We start from the raw sequence: 25883 nt of genomic DNA, 5'->3' as shown, positions 1-25883 counted from the left end.
GATGGCGTCACGCGCGCAGCCACTGACGTCACAGGTCGCCAGGGAGACCACGGCCCCCGGTCTGCGCCGTCTCGGGGCTGGACTGCAGCTCCTCCCTCGCGAGGAGATAAAACGGGCGCGAAGAAACGACGGAAAACTCTTGTTTTCCGCGTCCTCGCGGTCACTACCAGCTGCCTCCAGGAGGCAGTAGGTCCCTCATGCCTCCCTGGGTTTGTCCCATGATAAAACGGGACTTTCATCCTAGGAGGACAAGAAGCAGGCCCGGAGATGCTCGTCTGGTAAACATACTGCTCTTTGATTTTCGAAACAGGGTGTCTCAGGTGCGAGACAGGTCGTCGTTCGTCTTTGACCATTCCTAACGGGAGCCGATCCTGTGTTGGAGACACTTCAATGGCCGAGACCACCCCAGTCTCTACGCAAGGAGGTCACCGTTCAGGGGGGACATACACACGTCACCAAGCAGGGATGGTAGAAAAGCAGCGTCAGGAGTGAGCCAGTAGGGGACACAGTCTGAGGGCAGCGATCTGGTTGCACCTTGTTTTTTTTCTTTTTTTTTTAAGGTTTATTTATGCATACAAGAATTGGAGTACAGGCCAGAGGTTTGGGGGTGAGAGGATTCACAGAGACAGAGTAGGGAACAGAACAGGCAGATCGACTGAAATACACTGCTGAGGGGAGCAATGGGTGAGTCAGGAGAGGTCTGCTGCACCATGTGGGTAGCTCCCTGGCTGGGGGTCGAACTCGTGCTGCAGAGGCTGCAGATAGCTTCGTCGGTTGCATCTTAACCCCTTGCGCCACCACGGAGGCCCTGGATACACTTTGGAAGTAGGTGTGAGACCTAGAGTAGAGAGAACACCCCAAGAACTGGCCACATTCAGGGACCTTTAATTCAACAAGGTTGCATAGCTCACCACTCTGCCCTTGGTGTCCAAGACAGAGTCTGACTCTCTAAACAGATGTTGAATAACCAAATGGGGGAAAGGAAGTGGTGGGTGAGATTAAAGCTGGGAATCCAGGGAAGAAGTGGGAGCAGGATGAGGAATGGGGGCCGAGGATCGTGCTGGGCCCAGGTAGAAGTGCAGTCTTAAACTTATACCACACTAATTTCAGGTATGAAACCTTCTTTATTACCATGAGTAGCCAGCGATGATTTAATTTTCTTTGTGTGTATACTCGGAAGTGGAACTGTGGAATCATATAGTAATTTTAATTTGTTGATGAAGAACCACAGTGGTGGTACCTATTCGCCTTCCCACCAACAGAGCACAAAAGCTCACTTTCAGGCCAAGACTTTTAAGATGCAAATTGGGCTTCTCCATTCTTTGTATGCCTGGATTCAAAGGACTCTGGGTTCTTAGAAGAGGCATCATCACCAAGCAGAGGGTGCCTGAATCTCTGACTTAATACACAGACCACCAAAAACACCCACATTATAAGGTTCCGTGGGTGTGAAATAAACATCTGTTTTTTTAGCTGCTGAAATATACAATATATCTTCCTCATTGCCCACCACCCAGGGCATCTCAGACTATTTGCGGGTCTCCAGTAGGACCCATTTTTTTTTTTTTGATCTCCCTAATCTGTAAGGATAGATCATTTTGGTTTCTACTCTGCTGAGCAAGACAAGTCTTTTGTTCATATGCTTGGATGTCATGGCAATGGCAATGGCATGTCAAATTGCTGTAAATTGCAAAACACTGACAGTTTCTTCTCTTAACTTCTTGTAGACCATTAACAGTGGTGGCATTGTTAACCACTAACCATGATATCAACCATTAGCACTGGCACTGGTTTCACTCATCACCCTATTTATTTTCTCTATTGCATTCACTTGAAATTATTTTGTTTATTTTGAGGTCTGTTTGAACAGGTTTTTTTTCCCACTACTAAAATGTAAGGTCCATTAGAAGGGGTCTTATTATTTTGCTCTGTCGCCCTCCTAATTCTTAGCTGAGTGTCTGGTGCATCATAAGTGCTCAGGAAGTATTGTTGAATGATGAATAAATCTCAAGCTTGGTGGGTGAGTGGGGGACAGAAAACAACCATAACTGCTTATAGAAGCTCTATAATCATAACCTGACTTGAATTCTAACCAGTTCTCTGACAGCTAATGACTCTCTGGCTTTCTGATGGATCACACGAACCTAGATTAGTCTGGCCTTTTACAACTCACTTCCCTGTGTTTGCTGCATTTGACTGGATCACTTTCAACCATCACTGTCTGTCTTGCTCTCTGCTTTATAAAGGGATAGGGTTGGGTCTGAAGTGGTAACTGCCATGTCCCCAGAGTCAGGCAGCGCAGTCAAAACCTTTTGTCGACATAGTAGATTTGTGTCATGAAACTAGGAGTGAAAAGGAGGGGAATCTGCCCCGGGAAGCAGAATCCTAGCATGTCTCCTTGGGAGCCCGTTTCGTGGAGGGTTTGCAGGTTGGTCTTGAGCTCTGATCCAGTGGGCTCCCTGAGCTATCCCTTCCTTCCCCCATCAGTGACATCAGGGGGGTGGCTCAGGTGGTAACACCTGGCACTCCAGACATCAAGGAGCAGGTATCCCAACTGGCCCAAATGTATACTTACAGTCTAGGTAAGGAGCACACAGTTGTATGTATTTGATGGTTTGTTCATTAGTTGGAGAGAAGTTACCGAGACAAAAACTCTACTGTGATGTAAATCGTGAAGGTGAGTATGATGATGCTTCCTAGGATAACCCCAGTGATTGCGATGTAGTAGGCTTGGTGGGAGGTCTCCACTGCTGACATTCGGTCATTCCATCTGTTCAGGAGCCTCGTCTGAGTTTTCAGGGCGGCGGGGGTGGGGGAGGACAGGAATAGATGGACTTAGCGGATTACTGGTTGTAGGTAAGCCATGGAACTAGAAGGACCGGGGTGGGGGCTTAAACCCACAGGAGGGAAACAAGGAAGATCTGAGTCAGGGTGAGGGCAGGAAGGAGAGGGGGCAGGGAGAGAGGATTGGCAGGACACAGATAACCACCTGGAGAGAGAAGATCAATGCTATAATGCCGATGGGGAAACACAGCAAGAAGGCCAAAATTGACAGGCACATGTAGTCATTGGGCGGCTTGTTATGCCACAATTCAAACACCTGGGAGCAGGGAGTGGGTTGTGGCTCAGTATGGCTTCTGAACTCTGCTATCCCCTCTGAGCTACTTCCTTTTCATGCTCATACACCTCTCCTTGGCTCCCATAAATTCTTCATTAACCCCCTTCAAAACTCTCATCGACTCCTTGAAACTCTTATATGGTTCCTCTTAACATCACCCTGTCTTCTTTTACCACCTAGCCTCTACCTGCTTCCTCATGCCCTGGAATCCCTGCCTCCTATAACCTGATTTTTGCTTCCTTAATACCTGCTTTCCAGAACCCTACCACATGCCTCTCTTGGCCCTTTCCACTGTTCCCCCAGGATCCCTTACCCATTCTGATGACTGTTGTCTTTCCTAAAACCTCAACTGACCCTCTATCGTACAACTTCCTCACAGTTCCCCATAGGTGCCTTCTCATAGCTCTTACAAAACACCCCACCAAGGGGGACCCTCACTGGAAACTTTCACACTCTTACTTTTCATCTGTAAAACCTTCATTGCCCCCTAATAACACTCCAGCTTATACAACTTCTGATGTCTACCTTAGCTCTCTCTTTGTCCCTTTTATAATGTTCCTCACTTTGTCCTAAGAGTTTGTCACAGTCCTGCAATGGCCCTTATTGTTCACTTATTAATTCCACCCTCCCTGCCTCCCCCTCTCATTTGGCTCCTCTAAGACATTTGGGCCTCTATATCTCTTAGCCTCTTCCGTGTCCCCTGTGCCTGCAGTCTCCCTCTAACACCTCTCTACCTCTATAACCAGCCTCCTGACCCTTCAACACCTCAGTCCACTTATAACAGCCGCCTGTTCTCCTCAACGGTTCTCCCTCTAGATACTTCTCTACTTATATCTCCCTCTTTGCACCCTTATGAAACATCCCTCTAGCTCCCCTTTAACTCTTCCCGCCACCTGTCCCCCCATAATTTCCCCCTGTCCCCTCAAACACCCTCATCAGGGCATCTCCATGCGGCTCCTGGAGCCTCTATCTCTCTCCAACTTGCCAGTGATTTCCATGGAAATCAGACAGGCCCCGCCTCCTATCCTCCCATTGGCCGATTGGAGGTTGAGGATAATGAGTGGGTGGGGAAGTCATACGCACCTGGCTTCTGATTGGTCTGATGGGTAGAGGTCTTCTTCAGTGGGCAGTGACTTGAGGATGGCTCTGAGGATGACTCAGATGATGTCGTTTTGATGAGATGTGGGTTCACTGTGAGCCTGGTCCTTGGGTTACCGCTGAGAAAAGTTTCGGCAGAGCTCCCCTTTCATCGGCACACTGCAAGTTTGCCAAAGACACAAAGGCGTTTGGTTATGTCCAATAGGTTTAGGGTGATTAGAGGAAAGGAACGGAGAAGACACTAGCAAAGACGCAAGCAGGCAGAAAAAGATGCCTTTTGCCAGTGTAGAAATTGTAGTGATAGTGTTCTTCTTTGGGGGAGGGGCTCATTCCTTTGTGGAAATGAATTACTTTTAGGGTGTGACTAGGCCGATTTCTAAGGACCACGGCCAGTTTGTGGCAAACATCACTCCTTATCACTTCTTTTATTTTATTTTTTTTTATTTTAAATTCTTTTTTTTTAAAGATTTATTTATTTATTTATTTATTTATTTATTTATACAAGCACTGGGTACAGTCAGAAGTGCGGGAGGGTGAGAGAACTCACCAGAGCCAGAGCAGGGAGCAGAGCAGGCAGAAGGACCGAAGTACACTGCTGAGGGGAGCAGCGGGCGGCAGGAGAGGTCTGCGCGCCATGCGGGACCCTCCTCCGGTGGCCGGGGAGCAGCCGGGGATCGAACCGGTGCTGCAGAGGCTGCGGGCAGCTTCGCAACCCAGCGCTCAACCGCTGAGCCACCGGGGAGGCCCATCTTTTATTTTTAAAAAAAGATTTATTTATTGATGCATACAAGAACTGGGGTACAGGGCAGATGTGTGGGGAGTAGAGGATTCACCAGAGACAGAGTGGGGAACAGAACAGGCAGACTGACTGAAATACACTGCTGAGGGGAGCAGCAGGTGAGACAGGAGAGGTCTGCTGCGCCCTGGCTGGGGATCGAACTTGTGCTACAGAGGCTGCGGATAGCTTCACAGTGCCGCACTTAACCCCTTGCACCTCCAGGAAGGCCCCTCCTCATCACTTTTTTTTTTTTTTTAATAGAGGCATGTTTTATTTATTTATTTATTTGTTTGTTCGTTTGTTTTGTTTATACATGCACTGGGTACAGTCAGAAGCGCGGGAGGGCGAGAGAATTCACCAGAGCCAGAGTGGGGAGCAGAGCAGGCAGAAGGACGGAAGTACACTGCTGAGGGGAGCAGCGGGCGGCAGGAGAGGTCTGCGCGCCATGTGGGACCCTCCTCCCGTGGCCGGGGAGCAGCCGGGAATCGAACCAGCGCTGCAAAGGCTGCGGGCAGCTTCGCAACCCAGCGCTCAACCGTTGTGCCACCGGGGAGGCCCACCTCCTCATCACTTTTGACAGAGCCAAAGACAGTGTTTTTGGACAAAGGGGAATCTAGGAAATGGGGCTGAGTAGTGCTCCCTGGAAGAAAAGGAGATGAGTTTTGGTAAAGTACAGCCTTTTGCTCAGGCCCTCAATGAAATGTTTATGGATAACCTCCATTCTCCTTGGTTATAGAAACTTAGTTCTGCTAAGTCTGGGGCTTCTGGATCTGAATTTGGGGTTGTCCATGAAGCTAGACCACTAGAAGTAGCCTCTGGGGTTTGGTGTCCATGGGATTGAAAGAGGAAATAAGTTGGGAATGTAGGCAGTTAGTGCTATGGCGGGGGTGGAGGAGGGGTCAGTCTTGAGAACACCCTGGAAAATAGGAAAATCCACAGGCTGGCCCACCCCAGGAGCAAACACCTGTGTTGACCAAGGTTAGCACCTTCCAAGAACTGGACATCATCCGGTCAAGGAGACCCTGGCCCCAATTGATGATGAATGTTTAAAACCAACCAGAGAAGGCCTCCCTGGTGGCACAAGGGGTTAAGACTCAGCACTATGAAGCTATCTGCAGCCACTGCAGCACGAGTTCGATCCCTGACCAGGGAGCTACCCACATGGCACAGCAGACCTCTCCTTTCTGGCCCACTGCTCCCCTCAGCAGTGTATTTCAGTCAGTGTGCCTGTTCTGTTCCCCACTCTGTCTCTAGTGAATCTTCTCACCCCCTGCACCTCTGGCCTGTACCCCAGTTCTTGTATGCATAAATAAATAAAAAAAACCCAAAAACCAAACAGAGAGGAACCAGACACAAAGCCCTGCCAACTCAAAAGACACAACCAGAGTCACCCTGCCCCCATTTTTGAATAAAACATATAATCCCCTGTTTCCTGCCCCTCAGCAGCTATCCACTCAGGACCTCTCTCTGCTCAGAGAACTTTCCTGTTGTTCTCCTTGCATGATGATGAACCTCTTGCTTTTCTGCCTAACTAAGGTCTCGACACTGAATTCTTTCCTTGCCGAGACAAGGAAAAAGACTGAGCTTTTGGGGTCTAGCTCGCTGACCCCAGCCCAACTCAGTATCAGCTAGATCTTTGTTTTCATTCGTCCTGGCCGGCTCTGGTGTTGTCATCACTGGTCTCGGCCTGGCATTTGGTGTTCCTAAGATCCTCACTCCTTCTACCACCTTGGGACTTAGGATATCTATCCTGGTCGACTGAGGTCTGAGACCATTTCTCCTAGACTTCCACGCTATGTAGCACATTTTCTTTGAGATCTTGGAGCCTCTTTAGATTTATCTATGAAGAAGGAAGACAGGTTTTATCTGGGGTCTTTGAGCCCCCGCCCCCACTTCCTGAGATACAAGATGCAGGGAGCTCCTGACAGATATGCTGGATTTCATCTCTCTTTTTAAAGATTTATTTATTTATGCATATAAGAGCTGGAGCACAGGACAGAGGTGCAGGGGGGGCGGTGGTGGTGGTGGTGAGAGGATTCACCAGAGACGGAGTGGGGAACAGAACAGGTGGATTGACTGAAATACACTGCTGAGGGGAGCAGTGGGCAGTCAGGCGAGGTCTGCTGAGCCATGTGGGTAGCTCCCTGGCCGGGGAGCGAACTTGTGCTGCAGAGGCTGCGGATAGCTTCATAGTGCTGAGTCTTAACCCCTTGCGCCACCAGGGAGGCCCCTGGATTTCATCTCTTTATACTTCCCTTATTCCATGTACCGGAATTATCCGCCTTTCAGTATTACAGGTGAGGTAGGCTTCATCAACTCCTCTGCCAAATCTGACATTCATTTCTCGGTCTTTCCATTCTTCCCCTAAGGTCTTTGGATCTCAAATTCTGGAGGTTTCTATTTTCCTATCCCTGCTCTGAGACTAGAAGCCTCGAATTCCTACTGGAATGGGGAAATACCTACAGAATATTGATTCAAATTACTGAATATCATCCCACACTGGCAGTTATTACATCCATTTTACAGATAAAGGAATCAGGCTTAAGAAAATTATCTTGCCCAAGGCCATACTGTTCTTAAGTATCTGGGGTGGGATATAGACCCATGGAACTGCCTTATTTCTTTGTCCCTGTGATTCATCATCAGGACATTCTGATTTTCACATGGAAATGTAACTGTGATATCCATAGAAAGTGGAGGTTCCAGGTTCTTTGCCCCACCCTAAGGAAGGGTGGAACAGAGCAGTGATGGGAAGCTAAAAAAGACTAGAAGATTAGAAAGAGAGAGATGAAGACTGGAGGAGGTACATGGAACAAGACATGTGAAGGAGGCACACTTGCTTCTCAGTCCTGAACTTGTACCAGGGACTTGGGGGACATAGAAGGAGACACTTGAAAGAGACAAAGACGTGGGTGAGAGACCCGTGGAGAAGCTGACAATGGCAGCCTTCATCTTGACATGGATTTTGATTTTGCTTTTTTCCTTTCAGACTTACCTGGCCCCTTCTGCCCCTTTCCTTTGGGTCCCCACCAGGAGGTGCCTTAGACTTGTGGCAGGCTTTCAGGCCTCAGTGGCCCTGCTTTGGGCCCCCCTTGTTTGGCTGGGCATTTACCCATGAGGGGATGGGTAACTTTTGGGTGTTTAACTAGAAACTATTTTAACTATATATATATATATATATATATATATATATATATATATGTTATTTATTTATTTATGTGTACAATAACTGGGGTATAGGCCAGAGGGGTGGGGGGTGAGAGGATTCACCAGAGATAGAATTGGGGAGCAGAACAGGTGGATCTACTGAAACACACTGCTGAGGGGAGCAGCGGTGAGACAGGAGAGATCTGCTGTGCCATGTGGGTCAGCTCCCTGGCCGGGTACGGAACTCATGCAGCAGTGGCTGCTGATAACTTGATAGCGCCAAGACTTTAACCCCTGTGCTACCAGAGAGACCCATATTTTAACTGTATTCTTTCTCTGTTATGCACAAATTGTATCAAAGTTCTTTTCATTGACATTCTTATGCACTAGAGTATGTCTTGTCCTGATGTGGCAGATGGCAGAAACTATTTAGAGCAGGCAGGTTTGGGAATCCTGGGGTACCCCTTGTTCTGCCCACTAATGGAAACACCTAGCAAAACAGACACTGATCAGTAACACACGCGCACGCGTGAGAGGCCAGAACATTCCCTTCAGTTTTATTCATTTAAATAAATATTTCTTTGATGGAGCAGCCCAGTATCAAGGAGCTATGGGGACCCTAGGGTGTGACAGTGCAGATCTCCAAGGTGGAAGAACACAGAGGTCAAGTGGTGGGTGTAGGTCCTGGGCTAATGAGTTGTTTGGTTGTTGTTGAGTTCCTTGGCTGCTGGGTTTGCTGGCCAGGGGATGGATCGACTGTTGGTTTCTCAAATGGTGGCTGATTTGGCTGGATAGCGACTCCGTGCTTGGGTCCTGCTGGGGGTGGACCACTGAGCTACTGGCCCTCACATAAATAGGGCATAGTAATAAATGAGGCCTAAACCAATGAGTATGGCGAATACATCCAGCCAACCAGTTCGGCCTGAGTTGACGTAAGCTTTCTCCCATTCGCTCTTCCTGTTGGCTCTCCAGGTCTGTAAGGAGGGGAGCTTTAGATGTGGGTTTCATAGTCCAGCCTTGTGACACCCATGGGGCAGGGCTGGACACTTGCGGTCACTGAGGGGAAACCCCGTCCCAGGCCCCAGAAGAGGAGCAGATGTGAGGGGCAGGAAAAGGACAGGATGGGGCATAACTTACAAATTGTTTTTACCTTTATGCAGAAGATGACAGCTATTAGTCCCAGGGGAGGGAAAAACACTACAGCGATGAGTGTCAAACACACATAATTCGGGGCGTAAAATGCCAGTTCTTCAGGGGTCTGTGTCCACTTCTGTGGGACCTCAGGGCCTGGTGGGGCCTCAGGGCCTGGTGGGGCCTCAGGGCCTGGCGGGGCCTCGGCGCCTGGCCGGGCCTTGGCGCCTGGCCGGGCCTTGGCGCCTGGCCGGGCCTTGGCGCCTGGCGGGGCCTTGGCACCTGGCGGGGCCTTGGCGCCTGGAGGGGCCTTGGCGCCTGGTGGGGCCTCAGGGCCTGGTGCAGCTTTGTCATCTGGCTGGTCGTCGGGAATCTTTCCTTTGCCGGCCATGATCTTTCCAGTGAGACCAAGACAGGCCCAAAGTGTGTTGAAAACAGAGAGCCAAACCCACTGCGCCTCCTTTTGTTCCAACTGGAACCCCAAAACTTAAACCGTCAAAGGCCAGTTCTTCATAATGGTGAAAACATGCACAATGGCAGGAGCAGCACCTCAAGTCCTGATTGGCTGCCTGTGTAAAGGGGCGTGGTTCTCTGCTGCCCCTGGACCTCCTGCGGCTCAGCGGCCACTGTTGGCTCCGCCCATCCTGATGGAGATGCATGGGGAGCCATCAGGTCGGATCCTGGCTCTTCTCAGCGCAGACCCCTGCGTGCAGAGAAGGCTAGGGTGCCTGTATCAGGCACGCCTGCCAAGAACAAGTGGGGGAGAGGAAGTAGATAATTACACCTGGTAAGAAAACCAGGACATTGGGGGCCTCCCCTGGTGGCACAGCAGTTGAGAGCTGGGTTGCGAAGCTGCCCGCAGCCTCTGCAGCGCCGGTTCGATCCCAGGCCGCCGGGCGAGGGTCCCACATGGCGCCCAGACCTCTCCTGCCGCCCGCTGCTCCCCTCAGCAGTGTATTTCGTCAGTCTGCCTGTTCTGTTCCCTGCTCTGGCTCTGGTGAATTCTCTCACCCTCCCGTGCTTCTGTCTGTACCCAGTGCTTGTATAAATAAATAAATATTAAAAAAAAGAAAACCAGGACATTAAAAAAGAAAAACAGAGATTTACAAACAGAAAGGAGGAAAATGAATAATGTTAGTAATAGATTATAAACTGTTGAATTAAACTAGAATTCTTTAGTCCATACTGACAGGAAGGAAGAAAGCGGAGAGAGAGAAGGTGAAGAGGGGGCAGGTCTTTTTTAAAGCAGAAAGAATGTCTTCTAGTAAAAGTGGATGGAATGACGGGAATGGACGTCACCATTGTGGTGGCCAGAATTCTCAGCTGACCCCAAGATTCTGACTTCCGGGTTACTACTCTCAGTTACTACTTTTTGTTTTAAATATTTTTTGGCAAGGGGACACCACACTTTTATGAGGTTAAGAGAAACATTTTTATAATCCAGACGTCCTTTATTTATTCACACCCGCCCTGCCAGGAGTCCCTGGGGAGTGGGCTCCAGCAGCTCGGGCTCCTGTCCATGGGGCCTCACAGAGTGTGCTACTCTGCCTGAAGCAGCCGGAGCCTCAGCAGGACCCAAGTGCTTTTCTCTTCGGCTTCCTTTTTTCCTGATCATTTTCTCTCAGGTCTCAAGAAGCTGCCTCAGTGCTTAGAGAGCTTAATGCGCTCAATAGGACATGAATTCTCTTGGTGAGAATCTTGCCCTTGATTGTTTACAGCAGTGCCCACTGCATGCTGGGTACCATGACAGACTCTTCCAGCACTGCCATAGTAACACTTGGGGCATTCCCTTTGAACAGGGCCCGCCCCCTTGATGGCTACAGTATCACCTTCCTTGTAGACTCCTGTTTGTGGCAAGGGAACACCTTCATGTCTCCCGAAAGGCCTGGAGAACACAAGGTGGGGCCTCTCCCCTTCCTTCGTGTCGGTGGTTTTGGCCACTGACTGGAAGGTGGTGGTTCCAGCTGAAAGGCTCCCTCAATTAGTCATTCAAATACTAAGGGATGCTGGGAAGGGTTTTTACAGCAGAAGTTAAGGTCCCTAGTCATCTGTCTGTTAGGGAGGATACCTAACCTAATAGATATGGGCCTAACATAATCATGTAAATGCTTTAAATCAGGATCTTACCAGAAAAAATAAAGAGAGATTCAGAGTGTGGCACTTACCGGAGGCAAGGGAGATTCCCCATGGCTAGCTTGAAGATGGAGGGGCTGCCTGGCAAGGAATGCAGGCCACCTCCAGCAGAGTGGCTTCCAGTTGACCATCAGTAAGGACATCAGTCCTGCAGCAGTAAGGATCTGGATTCTGTCACAATCCCACTTGTTTGGAAGAGGATCCTAGCTCCAGTTGAGAAAAGAGTCTGACCAACACCTTGACTTTAGACCTTCTGAACTCCTGAGCATAGAGCCCAGCTGTTCTCGCCTATCCAACTGTGAGTTAACAACTCAATGTGTAGGGCCTCCCTGGTGGCGCAAGGGGTTAAGTCTCAGCACTGTGAAGCTGGCCACAGCCACTGCAGCCCGAGTTCGATCCCCAGCCAGGGAGCTACCCACATGGTGCAGCAGACCTCTCCTGTCTTGCCAGCTGCTCTCGGTCAATCTGCCTGTTCTGCCCTCCACTCTGTCTTTGGTGAATCCTCTCACCCCCTGCACCTCTGGCCTATACCCCAGCTCTTGTATGAATAAATAAATTTTGAAAAAAAAAACTGAATGTGCATCTTTAGAAAACAGCTATTTCAAACACCACAGTACTTGCTGACACAGGTAACTATCAGATGGGTGCTAATACCACTGGGATCTAGCTGATGGTTCCCTTAGTGGTTTTAGGGGAATGGAGGGTGTGAGGAGCTGATTTGCTTGCCGTAAAGTGCTTGACACATAAAGTCCACGGTGTAGACTCCAATTAGTCTAAGATGGAAGTGTATTTTTAAGATTTTATTTAATTTTTGTGTAGAAGAACTTGGGTGTAGGCCAGAGGTGTGGGGGACGGTGAAAGGATTCCCAAGAGACAGGGTGGGGAGCAGAACAGGCAGACTGACTGAAATACACTGCTGAGGGGAGCAGCGGGCGAGACGGGAGAGGTGTGCTGCACCATGTGGCTCCCGGGCTGGGGATTGAAAGGCCCTAGTGGGCTGGCGCAATGGTAGTGCTGAGACTTAACCCCTAGGCCACCACAGAGGCCCAAAGACAGAAGTATATTGAGGCGTGGTCCAGGACTGAAAAAGAAAATACATACACGAAAAAGAAAATACATACATATCAACTGGAAGTCAGGAATAATTCTTCATGGAGTATGGTGGGAAGAAAGCATTGCCTGTGTGGATCTCCCCTGGTGGTGCAGTGGTTGAGCGCTGGGTTGCGAAGCTACCTGCAGCCTCTGCAGCGTGGGTTCGATCCCTGGACACCGGATGAGGGTCCCACATCGCGCACAGACCTCTCCTGCCACCCGCTGCTCCCCTCAGCAGTGTACTTCCTCAGTCTGCCTGCTCCCTGCTCTGGCTCTGGTGAATTCTCTCACCCTCCTGTGCTTCTGACTGTACCCGGTACTTGTATAAATAAATAAATCTTTAAAAAAAAAAAAAAGCATTGCCTGTGGTCTTTCAACCTCCTCTTGCTACATAAGAATATACTTGGCCCTTGGGCCTGGAACACTTCCTTACCAAGAGTTAGAGAGCCTACACAGCTTATGCAGGGCTTACAGCCTGTTTGGGAATAGCTTTCCCTATTTCAGTGTCAGTGTGTGCTCCTAGGCTCTGCTTAAGTCAACAGTCCTCACACATACCCGCAGCGTTGAGTATTTCAGACTCTCTGAGGGAGGAGGGATGAGGAACCTGTCTCTGAGAGGATTCACCAGAGACAGCGTGGGGAACAGAACAGGCAGACTGACGAAATACACTGCTGGGGGGAGCAGCGGGTAAGACAAGAGAGGTCTGCCGCACCATGTGGGTTGCTCCAAGGTGGGCGGGATCGAACCTGCACTGCAGTGGCTGGGGACAGCTTCACAGCAGGTCGCTCAACCGCCTGCGCCACCAGGGGAGGCCCCGACTTGTATCGTTTTTTCACCAAAACCACCTGGCGGAGTTCAGTCTCTAAGGGAAAACCAAACATCTGAATTCCGACCTCCTTTATCCACCGAGCCAATCAGAAGAAGGGGGAGGGCCCAGAAAAACAAATTCTATGTTCATTGAACCAATCAGAAGCCCAGATGGGGAAAAAAAAAAAGACGGGACCTCCTCCCCCTTATAGGACGGAAGCCAATCACAGCCCCCGGGGGGGCTATCTCAGCGTGGACGGGAGCGGAGCCATGCCGTGGTGCGGCCGGCGCCCTGGCAACCTGGAAGGGTGCTTCTCGCCTTAACCGAGTCTGTTGGCTAACCGCAGATCGCGAGGGTGTTGAAGGGGGGTGGGCAGAGGCTTCTAGCAGGTCCAGGTGATGCTTAGGAAGGCACAACTGAGGCTCATAAGACGTCGGGGAGTTACAGATGGAGAGAGGAGCGCGGGGGAGGACGGGACCGTGGTGGATGGACTATGGAGCAAGGATGATCCTTGGGTATGGGCGTGGACCCTGGGCAGTGGGAAGGAGGAGGCTAATAGGCGGTTGCAGACACCAGGAGAGCTCAAAGGCATGAGGAGACAGTTGGGGTATAGCAAGAATGCTGTGGGGAGACCGGAAGGGTTTAGGGGGTAGTCTGATGGAGTTATGGGGATGATGAGGAAGTTGCCAGGAAAGGGAGGAGCTTCTGGGAACAGAAGTCTATGGGGGTGACATGGGGAGGAGGTAATGGTGGATAGGAAGGGGGTTTAAGGGACAGGGAAGGGGTGATGTGTGGACAGGGATGGATTTATGAGGTGGAGGTTATGTGGCCATACAGGGTGCTAGGAGCTGGAAGGTGGGTGTATACAAGGTTAAGTTTATTGGCTGTGGTGAGCGACCTATAGAAAGGCAGTGGGATATTATAGGTGACTGGGGAGAGTTAAGTGGTAGAGGCGGGGAAAGGTCATGGGGTGCCAAGGGTTTGGCGGACACTGTGGTGCATCATCCTCAGGGTCAGTGGGCCAAGATCAGCTTCCGGGTCTGTCTTGACTGGTGGGGTCAGGTCAGGCCATCTGCCTTCCTCAGGGCCTCGCTTGTCCCTTCTCTCTCTTGCTGTCTGCAGACCTTGAATCTGCTGGTCTCTCCGCGGCTGGCCGAGGTGGGCGGCTTCAGGTCCTGGGCTAGCTAGGCCTCACTGGGCTGAACGGTGATGCCTGAGCAGTCTCCCCCCAACCATCCTGTAGAGGACTTCCTGCCGCTGTCCATCGTGTCCCTCTTCTGCTGCTTGCCATTGGGGATCATTGCCCTCATCTTCACGATCAGGGTGAGACACAACCCCTGGCCCCACTCCCCTCCCTTCCCAGGCACGGACACCTCTACACTGTCTCCCATCCCAGGCATAGCCTTCTTACCCCCTAACCCATTTCTTTACCCTTCAGAAGGACCCCAGCCTTCTCCCCGAGAACCACCTTGCCCCTTAGCTGTCTTAGGTTTTCAATCTCTTGGTGAGGGAGGGGGGGCTCCCATTTGTTACCCTTTTTTCTCCAGAAACCTCCCTTCCCCCATGCACAATCCACCACTTTGCTTCTTCCCCGGGAAGACTTTTTAAAAAAAATATTTATTTATACAAGAACCAGGGTACAGGCCAGATGCGTGGGAGGGTGAGAGGATTCACCAGAGACAGAGTGGGAAGCAGAACAGGCAGACTGACGAAATACACAGCTGAGGGGAGCAGCAGGTGAGACAGGAGAGGTCTGCCAGGCCATGTGGGACACTTGCCTGCCGGCCGGGATCGAACCAACACCACAGAGGCTGCGGACAGCTTCACAGCGTGGCGCTCAACCGCCTGTGCCATGAGGGGAGGCCCTTCCCTGGGAACACTTTTTATTTCATTATGTCCTCTGTCCTCTTCTGGGTCTCTCTACTCCCCCTTCTTGATCCTTTCCTGAGCTTCACCCCTACTCTGGCCACAGGTTTCTTCCTGAGGAGGCCTCTTCAGGCTTCCACTCAGCCCTCGTTCAACCAAGGAACCCCTCTTCCCTGACTGGACTCCTCCATCTATAACCCTCTCCTGAGGACTCTCCCACCAATCTGCATCCCCCCCCATCCCCAGACCCAGTCTGCCAACAACTATGGAGACAGAGTCAAGGCAGAGAAGAATTCCAAGACGGCCTTCACCCTGGGCATCACGAGTATCATCCTGGGACTGATAGCCATGTTCTTCACTGCCGCCCTCCGCCTTTTCATGATCTCTGAACTATCCAAGAGGCCCTGAGAATGGTCTAGTCCCATCTCCTCTGTCCATTATGTCCCTCTTCTGTCCAGAGGTGGAAGGCCAGAGTCGGAGGGCTCTCCTTGCTCCCTGAAGACCCTTGGACTCAGATATTCAGATGTCCATTCCCCGACTCTGTTCTCTGGACAAAGTCTCCCCTCCTCCCCGACACTTTGGGGGATAATAAATCCTATGAGGAGATTTCTGCCTTCTGGGTGATCCTTCTTTTTCTCTCTTTTTGAGTTCCCTGAGTGCTCATTATCCAATAAATGTATTGAATTAATTTATTCAGTAAACATCTATAGAGTGCCTGCTGTGTGTCAAGTTCCGAGCTAGCCTCAGAAATACTACATTGAAAATGACAGAATAGATTCCTGCCTCACAGAACTTGTCACCCCACAGGAGAAACTGAACAGGACATAAGTCAAGAAAGATAAGAGCGACAAAGGAAATAGAGCGATGTAACAGTAACTGGCAGGTGCCATGAAGTTAGGGCCTCACTGAGATTTGTGGGATGGGAAGGAGTCTCTACATTGAAGATCTAGATGGAAAGCAGGTGCAAAGGTGCTGTGCGGTGTAGCTATGAGGAAGCCTGAGGAGATAAGCTTGGAGAGAGGACAGTGGCCAGGTGTGAGGAAGGTGACCAAAAGGTACAAACTTCCAGTTCTAAGATAAATATGCTCTGGGCCTCCCTAGTGATGCAAGGGGTTAAGCACAGCACTATGAAGCTATCTGCAGCCTCTGCAGCACGAGTTCTATCCCTGGCCAGGGAGCTACCCACATGGCCCAGCAGACCTCTCCTGGCTGGCCCGCTGCTCCCCTCAGCAGTGTATTTCAGTAGATCTGCCTGTTATTCTCTCTGCTCTCTCTAGTGAGTCCTCTCACCCCCTGCATCTCTGGCCCACACCCCAGTTCTTGTATGCATAAATAAATAAGTCTTAAAAAAAAAAAAGGAAATACGCTAAGGCCCACTCAAGGATTATCAATGAGCCAATCAGGAAATAAATTCAAAAAAAGGGGGCTTCTCTGGTGGCGCAAGGGGTTAAGACGCAACACAATGAAGCTACCTGCAGCCACTGCAGCATGAGTTCAATCCCCGGCCAGGAAGCTACCCACATGGAGCAGCAGACCTCTCCTGTCTTGCCCACTGCTCCCCTCAGCAGTGTATTCCAGTCAGTCTGCCTGTTCTATTCCCTACTCTGTCTCAGGTGGATCCTCTCACTCCCCGCACCTCTGGCCTGTGCCCCAGTTCTTGTATGCATAAATAAATAAATCTTTAAAAAAATAAAATTCAAGAAAAAAGCCTGGATTCCTTCCATCTTTGAGAGGAGACAATTTGAGAGGGTCCTTGTGATGCTTGGTCAGCTAAGACCACTTGAGGGTGACCTGGAGAGTCGTCCTCATCTCTCTGAAGATAGGTCATTGCCTCACCCAATCCCTACATGCACCCAATCTCTACACTCACCCAATCCCTTTCCGAAGTCCTGTTTCCTGCATTGTTTCTGTCCTAATATGAGAGGTTTATGGTGGGGCTTGTGGTCTTCAGCTCTGGTTCTGTCTTTTCTGCCATCCCCACCAAATCTGACCTCATAAAACCACATCTCCCATCCTGCCACGCTGACCAGCAAAATGGCAGAAGAGCAACTGGGCTACAGCTGAGCATTTTTCTGTGTGAGCCAAAAAGGTGGAGAAGCCATGGACTGTGGAGAACTTTCCTCATCACGTTAAAGTTTTCTCTGCTGATCTTGCAAACCCAAGGGGGCAGCAGAGACCATCAACCAAGAACCTTTGTAGTCAAGGGTCACATCAAGTGACGGCCCCATTGGGTCCCCTCAGGCAAAGGTCCCACAGATTGTTAAGCCACTCAGTCACTGTTCACTCAAAGGGGAGTACCACGAAATAGTGGGTTTACGTGCTTTTATCCCCCCATTAAATCATTTAATTATTTTTCCTCCCTGTTTCTCTCCCAAGGGCTGGGAATTCCAGGAGAGCTGTGGTCTTGCATATCTCCCTTGGTCACCACAGGCCCCTCAAGGCCCAGCTTGCGCTCAGGGTGCAGAAGGCTCCTGGTAGGAAATGCACAAAGCTGTCCTTTGCATTCCCTTTCAATCTGGACGGGTGACCCCCACATTATATATGGGACCGACCAGGAGTTGAAGCTGGGAACAATGACAACAAAAAGGACGAGTGTCAACCAGTCTCCTCGCTCACCGAAGCAATTATGAGCGCAGGAAGAAGAGGGAGGGACCAGGTAATACCCGCTGCCTTCAGCGAACCAATCAGAAGCCGGGTCTGAACTCACCTACGCCAGAACAGCCAATCAGAACGAAGGGGTGGACAATGGCGAAACCACGCCCCTTGTCCAAATCCAGAGACCCCCTAGGGACCGAGCAGTCGGCGAGTCCTTAGGGACATCACTGTCAGCCTTATCTAGGTTTGTGATGGGTCCTCGGGAAAAAAGTGGGGGAGTTCAAGTCTGTGCTTGTGGAGTGGGGTGCGGAGGGTCTAGAGGAGGAAAGTGAAGTAATTTGGGGGGCAACACATAGGGGAAAATGGAGGGAGTTTCCAGAGAGGATTTAAGAAAGTTCAGAGGAAGGTTCAGGTGGATCTTGGGACCTGCAGGACTGTCATGTAGGAACATGGGGTTGCGGTACGTTCTGGCTTGGGGTACTGTCCCCGGGCTCGGGGGGGGGGCGGGGGTGTCAGTTTCAGACGCAGTGATGGCTCAGCCGGTTCTCACTTCTTGGGGCTTCCCTTAGGTCCAGTTTTCCTTCTGCAGAAGATCGCTAGCTCAGCGTCTCCTCGCGGGCCATGGCGACTGAGTCCGGCAGTGAAGACTGGTCGCCAGAACCGGATTCCCCGCAGCCGCCCATCCAGCCAAAGCCGCCGCCGGACCCGCCAAAGCCGCCGCCGCTCCCGCCAAAGCCTCCGCCGCCAAAGCTGCCGCCGGTCCCGCCAAAGCTGCCGCCGCCCCCTCCAAAGCCTCCGCCGCCAAAGCTGTCGCCGGTCCCGCCAAAGCAGCCGCTGGTCCCGCCAAAGCAGCCTCCGGCCCAGCCAACGCAGGTGCAGTTCCAGCCCACGGAGCCGCAGTTTCAGCCCACGGAGCCGCAGTTCCAGCCCACGGAGCCGCAGTTCCAGCCCATGCAGCAGCAGTTCCAGCCCATGCAGCAGCAGCTCCAGCCCATGCAGCAGCAGTTCCAGCCCATGCAGCAGCAGTTCCAGCCCATGCAGCAGCAGTTCCAGCCCATGCAGCAGCAGTCCCAGCTGACGCAGCAGCAGCTCCAGCCCACGAAGCCATACTCCACAGTGATGCCGGTGTACCTGAAGTCCTTGAATCCCCCACAAAGTGATTATTTGTTTCTCGCCATCGTTGCCTTCTGCTTCTTCATTCCACTGGCAATACCGGCTTTCGTATTCTCCCTCAAGGTGGGCACCACACAGCGAATACGAACTCCCTTTGACCCCACATCTGGCTTTCCCATCCCACCTCCCTGCGCCTCCCTGGGACCTCCTTGAGGATTCACTCCCTCCCTCTTCACCATTTAGCTGTCTTTGCTCCTCTCTGCGCAGCCCCCTGTGTTCCCCCCACGCCAGATCCTTCATACTGCTCACCCCCCCCCACTTTTTCCTTTTTCACTGGGGGACTGAATCCTCCCCTTACCTCCCTAGGCCACCCATCTTAACTCCCCACCTCATCCACGGAGATGTTCCTCCACCCCCCCATTTCCTTTTAACCCTGATACACTCCCCCCACTTGCTTTCAGACACGGGAGGCCAACTTCTATGGGGATCAGAAGCGAGGCCGGAGAAGTTCCCGACTGGCCTTGGGCTTCAGCATCGCAAGCCTCGTGGTGGGCTGCCTTATTGTCCTTTGCTCCACCGCATTCACTATCATGAAAAAGATGGTTTGAAAAAGTTCTTCTCCCTCAAAGGATCATGGACTGGACCTTCTGGGCCTTCCTGTGACCTTTGAATTTGGACGTCAATGACCTACCTATACTGGAGGAAGTCTCCCCTCCATCAGTGTTTTTAAGAGCAATAAAGTTTACAAGGAGGTTTTGCTCCCCCTTCTCTGCTCTACTTGCACGTACGCGTGCCCTGTGGGCCTCCTTTGCCAAGCACATGGGGCTTGTTCATCTATTCAGTGGTGATAAATAGGGCGGCCACTGCAAGTGTCAAGCACACTTAGGCCTTAGTGATTCAGCGCTGATTCAGATGTGAGGCATTTACCACCATAAAATGTAACAGTATATCCAGACGACACTGGAAAAACAGCAATATATAAAGCAGCAAAATAGTTCTAGGTCAGGAGCCTCCCTGGTGGCACAAGGGGTTAAGTGTCACCACTATGAAGCTATCTGCAGCCTCTGCGGCATGAGTTTGATCCCCAGCCAGCTAGGGAGCTATCCACATGGCCCAGCAGACCTCTCCTGTCTTGCCCACTGCTCCCCTCAGCAGTGTATTTCAGTCAGTCTGCCTGTTCTGTTCCCCACTCTGTCTCTGGTGAATCCTCTCGCCCCCAGCACCTCTGGTCTACACTCCAGTTCTTGTATGCATAACTAAATAAAATTAATTAAAAAAAATCACACTCAAAACAAATAAGCAAGTAAATAAATAAATAAAATACTCCTGATTACTCAGGAATGTCTGCCCATCCCCAGCCCCCCAACAGTACCGGCACCATGGGCAGAGGCCATGACCTTTTTGTTCACTGCTAATCCCAGCGCTCAAAGATTTGCTTATAGTAGATGCTCAATAAACATTCAGAAGCTAATTGAGTGGAGGGAAGTTTTCATGTGAGGCCTCTTTTCCAAATGGTGTGGTTCTGTGTATCTGTGAAGACTCTTCAGTCCCCACCACCTAGGTTCAAATCCTGGCTCTGCCATTGACCAGCTGTGTGACCTTGGAAATGTCAAGGAACCTCTCTGCACATCAATTCTTTAGTCAAATACGAATAAAAGCAGTAACTTCCTCATAAGTTTATTGTGAGGATGAAACTGGTTCACACGTGGAAAACACTTAAGACAAGGCTGAGCTAAATTCTCAATGCCGGCTGTTACCACAGATTTCCAGCAAAATGGATTTATTTGGAAATAGCAAAGCAACCGCACTTTGGGAAATGCAGGCTGTGGTAGAACCATAGACAAAGCCAAGGAGTGAAGGAGGGAGGCTTACTTTTGTAGATGGAAAATAAAGCAGACTTCTGCAGTGTGGAAGCCCAAGGGTGAGCGCCCTCAGGTCAGGGTTTGCGGTGAAGGCTGACGCGCACCAGGTGGCGAGGACGCGCGCCAGAGCTCCCTCTACCGGCCGCCCGACTCCCATTCGGCCCTGGTCCTGTGTCGGTCGCTCTGTTTTATGTTGAGGTCAAGTGTCTTGGCTGGAAAAAGAACATAACTCCAGTGCAGGACCAGATGCCCATGTCAGCCTTTGTGGCTATGACAGCGGCTGCGCGCTGTTGAGTGTTCAGGGACCTTGAGGTGTGGTCATTTAACAAAAGTGTGCCTACCATATGCTGTTCCAGGCACCAGAGATTAAAAGACAAAACAAAACAGGACAAAACAGGGCCTCCTTTGTGGCGTAAGGGGTTTAGACGCAACTTATGAAGCTGTCCGCAGCCACTGCAGCACGGGTTCGATCCCCCGCCAGGGAGCAACTCACACAGCACGTCAGACCTTTCGTGACTCGCCGGCTGCTCCCCTCAGCAGTGTATTTCAGTGGATCTGCCTGTTCTGCTACCCACTTTGTCTCTGGTGAATCCTCTCACCCATCCCCAGCCCCTGGCATCTCTGGCCTGTACCCCAGTTCTTGTATGAATAAATAAATAAGGCTTTAAACAAAACAAAACAAAACAAAAAACCCTGTTTGAAAGTCTCTGCTCTCACAGAACTCACATTCTATCAGGGGGGTTCAGAAAATACACACAAAACCCAATAAATAAGGGCCTCCCAGGTGGCGCAGCGGTTGAGCGCTGGGTTGCGAAGCTGCCCGCGGCCTCTGCGGCGCCGGTTCGATCCCCGGCTGCTCCCCGGCCACCAAAGGAGGGTCCCACATGGCGCGCAGACCTCTCCTGCCGCCCGCTGCTCCCCTCAGCAGTGTACTTCGGTCCTTCTGCCTGCTCTGCTCCCCGCTCTGGCTCTGGTGAATTCTCTCGCCCTCCCGGCTTCTGACTGTACCCAGTGCATGTATAAACCAAACAAACAAAACAAAATAGATAAATAAGACATGCCTCTAGAAAATTAAAAAAAAAAAAAAAAACCCAATAAATAAGAAAAAAAATGTAGTATGTTAGGAGGTGAAAAGAGTGATGGGAAGAAAGGTGGAGAAATTTCCAACGGAGGTGGAGAGGGCTGGAGGAGCCTGGGGTTCACAGTCTAAAGTAGGCTAGTCACCAGGAAGAAGACATTTGCTTAAAGACTTGATGGAGGGAGAGAGGGAGCCCTTGTCGATATCTGGGGGAGCGCATTCCAGGAAACAGCAAATGCCAAGACCAGGAGGCATGAGGTGCTTATCTGTGGGGGGGGGGGGTAGAAGGAGCTCAGGTGAGGGAAGCTGCAAGGTCAGGTCACTAGGGGCCTGGGCACCAAGGTGAGGTGCTTTTAGTTGGAGTGAGTGAGCAGCAGCCAGGGGAAGTCAGGGGTTCACAGGTTTCCTCTGGCTGCATGTGGGGAGCAACTGTGCAGTAAGGACAGGAGCAGGGAGACCAGGGAGGGGTCTGTAGAAATGGTCCAGGCAGGATAGGGTGGAGGTTGGATCCAGGCGGGAACAGAGGAGACAAGAAAAATGATTGTACACTGAGTGTGACTCTAAGATCCTGGATAATGGGCCTCCCTGGTGGCACAAGGGGTTAAGTCTCAGCGCTATCAACCTATCGCCAGCCACTGCAGCACGAGTTCAATCCCCAGCCAGGGAGCTACCCACATAGCACAGCAGACCTCTCGTCTCTCCCGCTGCTCTCTTGGCAGTGTAATTCGTCAGTCTGCCTGTTCTGCTCCCCACTCTGTCTCTGGTGAATCCTCTCACCTCCCCCTCCCCTCATCCCTCGCACCTCTGGCCTACACCCCAGCAGTTGTATGGATAAATAAATAAAATAAATCTTAAAAAAAAAAAGATCCTAGAAAACGACCTGACTTCCTGAGTACGGTTACGCTTTCCACGCCTGGACAAAGGTGGGAGAGGAATGGAATACAGGAAACCCGGCTGCCAGAGTAGCCAGGCTGGGGAAGGGGGTAAGGCCTTGCCCCTCTTGTTGACCTACTGCCTGCTCCTACGCCAGCTTGAAGAGGAAGAAGTCAGGCCCCTGATTGTCCATCTTCCCAGGGTCTGCATGGGGGTTGGGGGTGACCTGCCCGGGAGGCGAAGGACATTGCTGAGTCCACTATCTTATCAGAGAGACCAACATGTACTGAAGGTCACAGTCACAGCGAGTTCTTTCACTCAGCAAACACTCCCTCGGCAGCTCGGGCCAGCCTGGGCTGGGGGACGGAGGGTGCACTGGGGTGACTGGGAAACCCTGGATCCTGGTTTTATGAGTCCAGGGGGAGATGAATAATTGCCAAATAGTGACAGGCCTGTGATGGAGGGATTATGGGTCCGCATCAGGGCTGGGAGGGGGAAGCCTAGGGTCTCCTCTCCCTGCCCTGTGGGAGCCGTAGGAAGTACCTGACTCAGCCTGGAGGGTGGTCCGAGAAGGCTTCCTGGAGGAAGGGACATCTGCGTGAAAGATGAGGCATGGAACAGTGTGAGGAGGCAGGTGGGTGTTTCAGGCAGAGGGATTGCAGGTATCAGGAGTTGAAGTGATACATTTGAGAAACAGAAGCTGGCTTGGTGACCTGGCTCAGCTGACTTGGAAGCACCAAAGGAAGGGGAAGTGGGCACATGGGAAAAAGGGCCCCCCTGGGGCCTGACCCCACCTGGCTCTGTAGGCTGCCGAGTCCTTAGAGTGTGTATCACCACATTTTCTGTAGACTGTGGTTCAGATTCCCTTAAAGTCACTCAATGTCCGCCTCCTATTCCATTATTTGTCCTTTGCCATTTCTCAGAAATTTTTATTCCCCCAATTCTATTAATTATTCTCAAAAGAGTCTCCAATGATGCACGTGTCCCAGGCTCAGAGACACCTGGCCCGCCTGGTGAACAGGTTACCAGCCTGCAGCGTTCTTGAGAGAAGTCTTTGCCCCTATGCGGTGCCAGGTGCCACCTCAGCCTGCACCCACATCGCCTCAGCCTGCACCCACATCACCCAGCGCACCCGGCTCCACATCAGGGTGCAAAAGATATCAGCATTCCTCCTGCTTTATCCAGATCCTGCTAAATTCAGATCCGAGCCCCACAAACAGGGCTAGGACTGCTTGGACACTCAATGAAAGAATAAAAGCACAAACCAAGACACCGCCCTCCGAAGAGGCAGACTTGAGTCCTATCTAAAGGCTGTGTCAGTCCTACCAAGAGGCAGACTTGAGTCCTATCTAAAGGTTGTATAAAAAGGCTGGTGAAAATATTTCCCTGTCTACACTGCGGGGCACTTAGCTTTCAGAGCGGAAGGCCATAGGCTGGGGCGGGCCCAAGGGGTTGGCAGCCCCTGCAGCTGGTGGATGGAGGGGTCTGGGGGGCTCATGTTTCTCCATGACTACAATCGCAGTGCAGCTGAGTGCTCACCCAGAAAATAAAGAGATGACAGAGTTGCCCTCTGGTCATCCCCTACACCTCTCGGTATCCCCCTAAATGTCCACCCCATCTGATTACAGCAAAAATGAGGCCCGTCTCGATGCGATGTGCTGAGCAGGCAGCATCACCCCGATCTTCCTTCATGACGTGGGCCAGGCACAGGAAGCGTGGGCAAGCCAGGGCCGAGGGGACTTCCCCGAGACCACTGACGGATACGCTTCCAAATGTCAAGGTCATGAAAGCCAAGGAGAGGTTCATGAAATGTCACAGCAAATGTGAAGCTAAACCCAAGTGTGATCCTGGACTGGGGCAAAGGACGTGAGTGGGGATAGTGGGGAAGTCGGAGACATTCTCTAGATGAGCTTCACGTCAAAGTCAATTTCTTGATTGGATCATTGGCTGGGTTGTGGGAGAGTGTGTGCTCACGCCTGAGTGTTTATGGATGCCTAAGGGTTTATGCCTAAGTGTGGATGGATTAGCAAGCATCTTGTTTCCAACTTACTCTTACTCTAAAATGATTTATTCAAAACTCAAAAATCTATCCACATACCTATTATTTATGTATCCATTCTCTCTCTCTCTCTCCTGTCATCTATCAATCTTCTATCTAGATTGGTCAGGTGTGGACAAATCCTAACATTCAGGTAGAGGGTAAGCAGATGTCTATTTAACTATCCCTGGAACTTGCAGGTGTGAAGTATAGAATATAAAGTATCAACATAAAAAGGTAGAAGATTAAAACAATAAAACTAAGAAGTGAGAAATAAGAAAACACAGAGGCCAATTTGAGGTCTGTACAATAGGGCAGGTCAGCCATGTGCTACCAGGGAAGGTACCTCAGTTTCTCCACCTGTGACTTAGGTTGATCGGTTCCCTAACCTGTTCAGACACAGCTCCATATTTGTCTCAAGACCTGGACACAGGAGGAGTAAGCCGGGACACCCAGGAGGAAGGTCTGGGGACCGCGAGGAGTGCCTGAGGATCTCCTACTGACTGAGACTTCCTGAGGGCTGCCCAGTGCACCAGGCTAACATCCAGAATATTAGTGAGGGAGACAAATCCTGTTCAACATTCGACAGTGTTTGTCGGGTGTCTACTATGTGTTTGGGGACAATATTCTAGGTGAGGTGCACAGAGCAGCGAACACAACCAAGGCCCAAGGCCTAGTGCAGCAAGAATGACACCAAACTAAATACAAGCTCAGGGACCTCCCTGGTGGTGCAAGGGGTTAAGATGAACCTATGAAGCTGTCTGCAGCCTCTGCAGCACGAGTTCAATCCCTGGTTCGATCCCACATGGCGCAGCAGACCTCTCCTGACTCGCCCACTGCTCCCCTCAGCAGTGTATTTCAGTCAGTTTGCCTGTTCTGTTCCCCACTCTGTCTCTGGTGAATCCTCTCACCCCACACACCTCTGGCCTGTACCCCAGTTCTTGTATGCATAAATAAATAAATCTTAAAAGAAAAAACAAAAAACAAAATACAAGCTCAGGTTAGGAGAAAGGGCGTGAGTGAAGCAGGGTAAGGGGCTGGAGCCTGATTGATGAGGGGGGCAGGATTTCAAGTGAGGGTCCTCTGAAGAGGTGGATCTGAGACCTGAAGGAGGCGAGAAGAGACATACAGATATCTAAGGAAGAAAGTACCA

The 25883-nt window shown here is 51.0% G+C and overlaps 2 protein-coding genes and 2 long non-coding RNA genes across 8 annotated transcripts; 1 reads left to right on the top strand and 3 right to left on the bottom strand.

Annotated features, from left to right (window-relative positions):
- The first annotated feature begins 147 nt into the window (after positions 1 to 147).
- LOC119250250 (transmembrane protein 233-like) lies at positions 148 to 15841 on the top strand. Of its 4 annotated transcripts, none has more exons than XM_037518028.2 (3): positions 148 to 278; positions 14428 to 14628; positions 15418 to 15838. In XM_037518028.2, the coding sequence occupies exons 2-3, from the start codon at positions 14515 to 14517 to the stop codon at positions 15577 to 15579; spliced, it is 276 nt and encodes a 91-aa protein (XP_037373925.1). In that variant the 5' UTR covers positions 148 to 278; positions 14428 to 14514; the 3' UTR covers positions 15580 to 15838. The 4 variants fall into 4 exon arrangements, 3 of the variants coding, with proteins under 3 accessions (XP_037373925.1, XP_037373924.1, XP_037373923.1); XM_037518027.2 differs by lacking the exon at positions 148 to 278 and adding an exon at positions 13517 to 13632; XM_037518026.2 differs by lacking the exon at positions 148 to 278 and adding an exon at positions 13517 to 13820.
- LOC119250259 (uncharacterized) lies at positions 557 to 4115 on the bottom strand. 2 transcript variants are annotated; one of them, XR_005126243.2, is made up of 4 exons: positions 4049 to 4114; positions 2990 to 3100; positions 2576 to 2787; positions 557 to 838 (listed from the first exon to the last, which is right to left on the bottom strand). It is a non-coding gene; the product is annotated as an uncharacterized LOC119250259 (long non-coding RNA). The 2 variants fall into 2 exon arrangements; XR_005126242.2 differs by lacking the exon at positions 557 to 838 and having other exon boundaries at positions 860 to 2787; positions 4049 to 4115.
- PMIS2 (PMIS2 transmembrane protein) lies at positions 8659 to 9540 on the bottom strand (the record flags this gene model as incomplete). The annotated part of the gene is made up of 2 exons (XM_054697506.1): positions 8659 to 9115; positions 9292 to 9540. Coding segments are annotated over 2 exons (378 nt in total), but the record flags the coding sequence as incomplete, so codon positions are not given.
- Positions 9548 to 13366, bottom strand: LOC129146083 (uncharacterized). Its single transcript, XR_008552501.1, has 3 exons — positions 12527 to 13366; positions 11438 to 11553; positions 9548 to 10015 (listed from the first exon to the last, which is right to left on the bottom strand). It is a non-coding gene; the product is annotated as an uncharacterized LOC129146083 (long non-coding RNA).
- Positions 15842 to 25883: the final 10042 nt, after the last annotated feature.

Source organism: Talpa occidentalis, unplaced genomic scaffold (genome assembly GCF_014898055.3).
Source record: "Talpa occidentalis isolate TD23 unplaced genomic scaffold, MPIMG_talOcc4v2.1 talOcc4.17, whole genome shotgun sequence".
NCBI classification, from domain to species: Eukaryota; Metazoa; Chordata; class Mammalia; order Eulipotyphla; family Talpidae; genus Talpa; species Talpa occidentalis.
The sequence above is the reverse complement of the archived record's forward strand: the minus strand, read 5'-3'. Positions and strand labels throughout refer to the sequence as shown.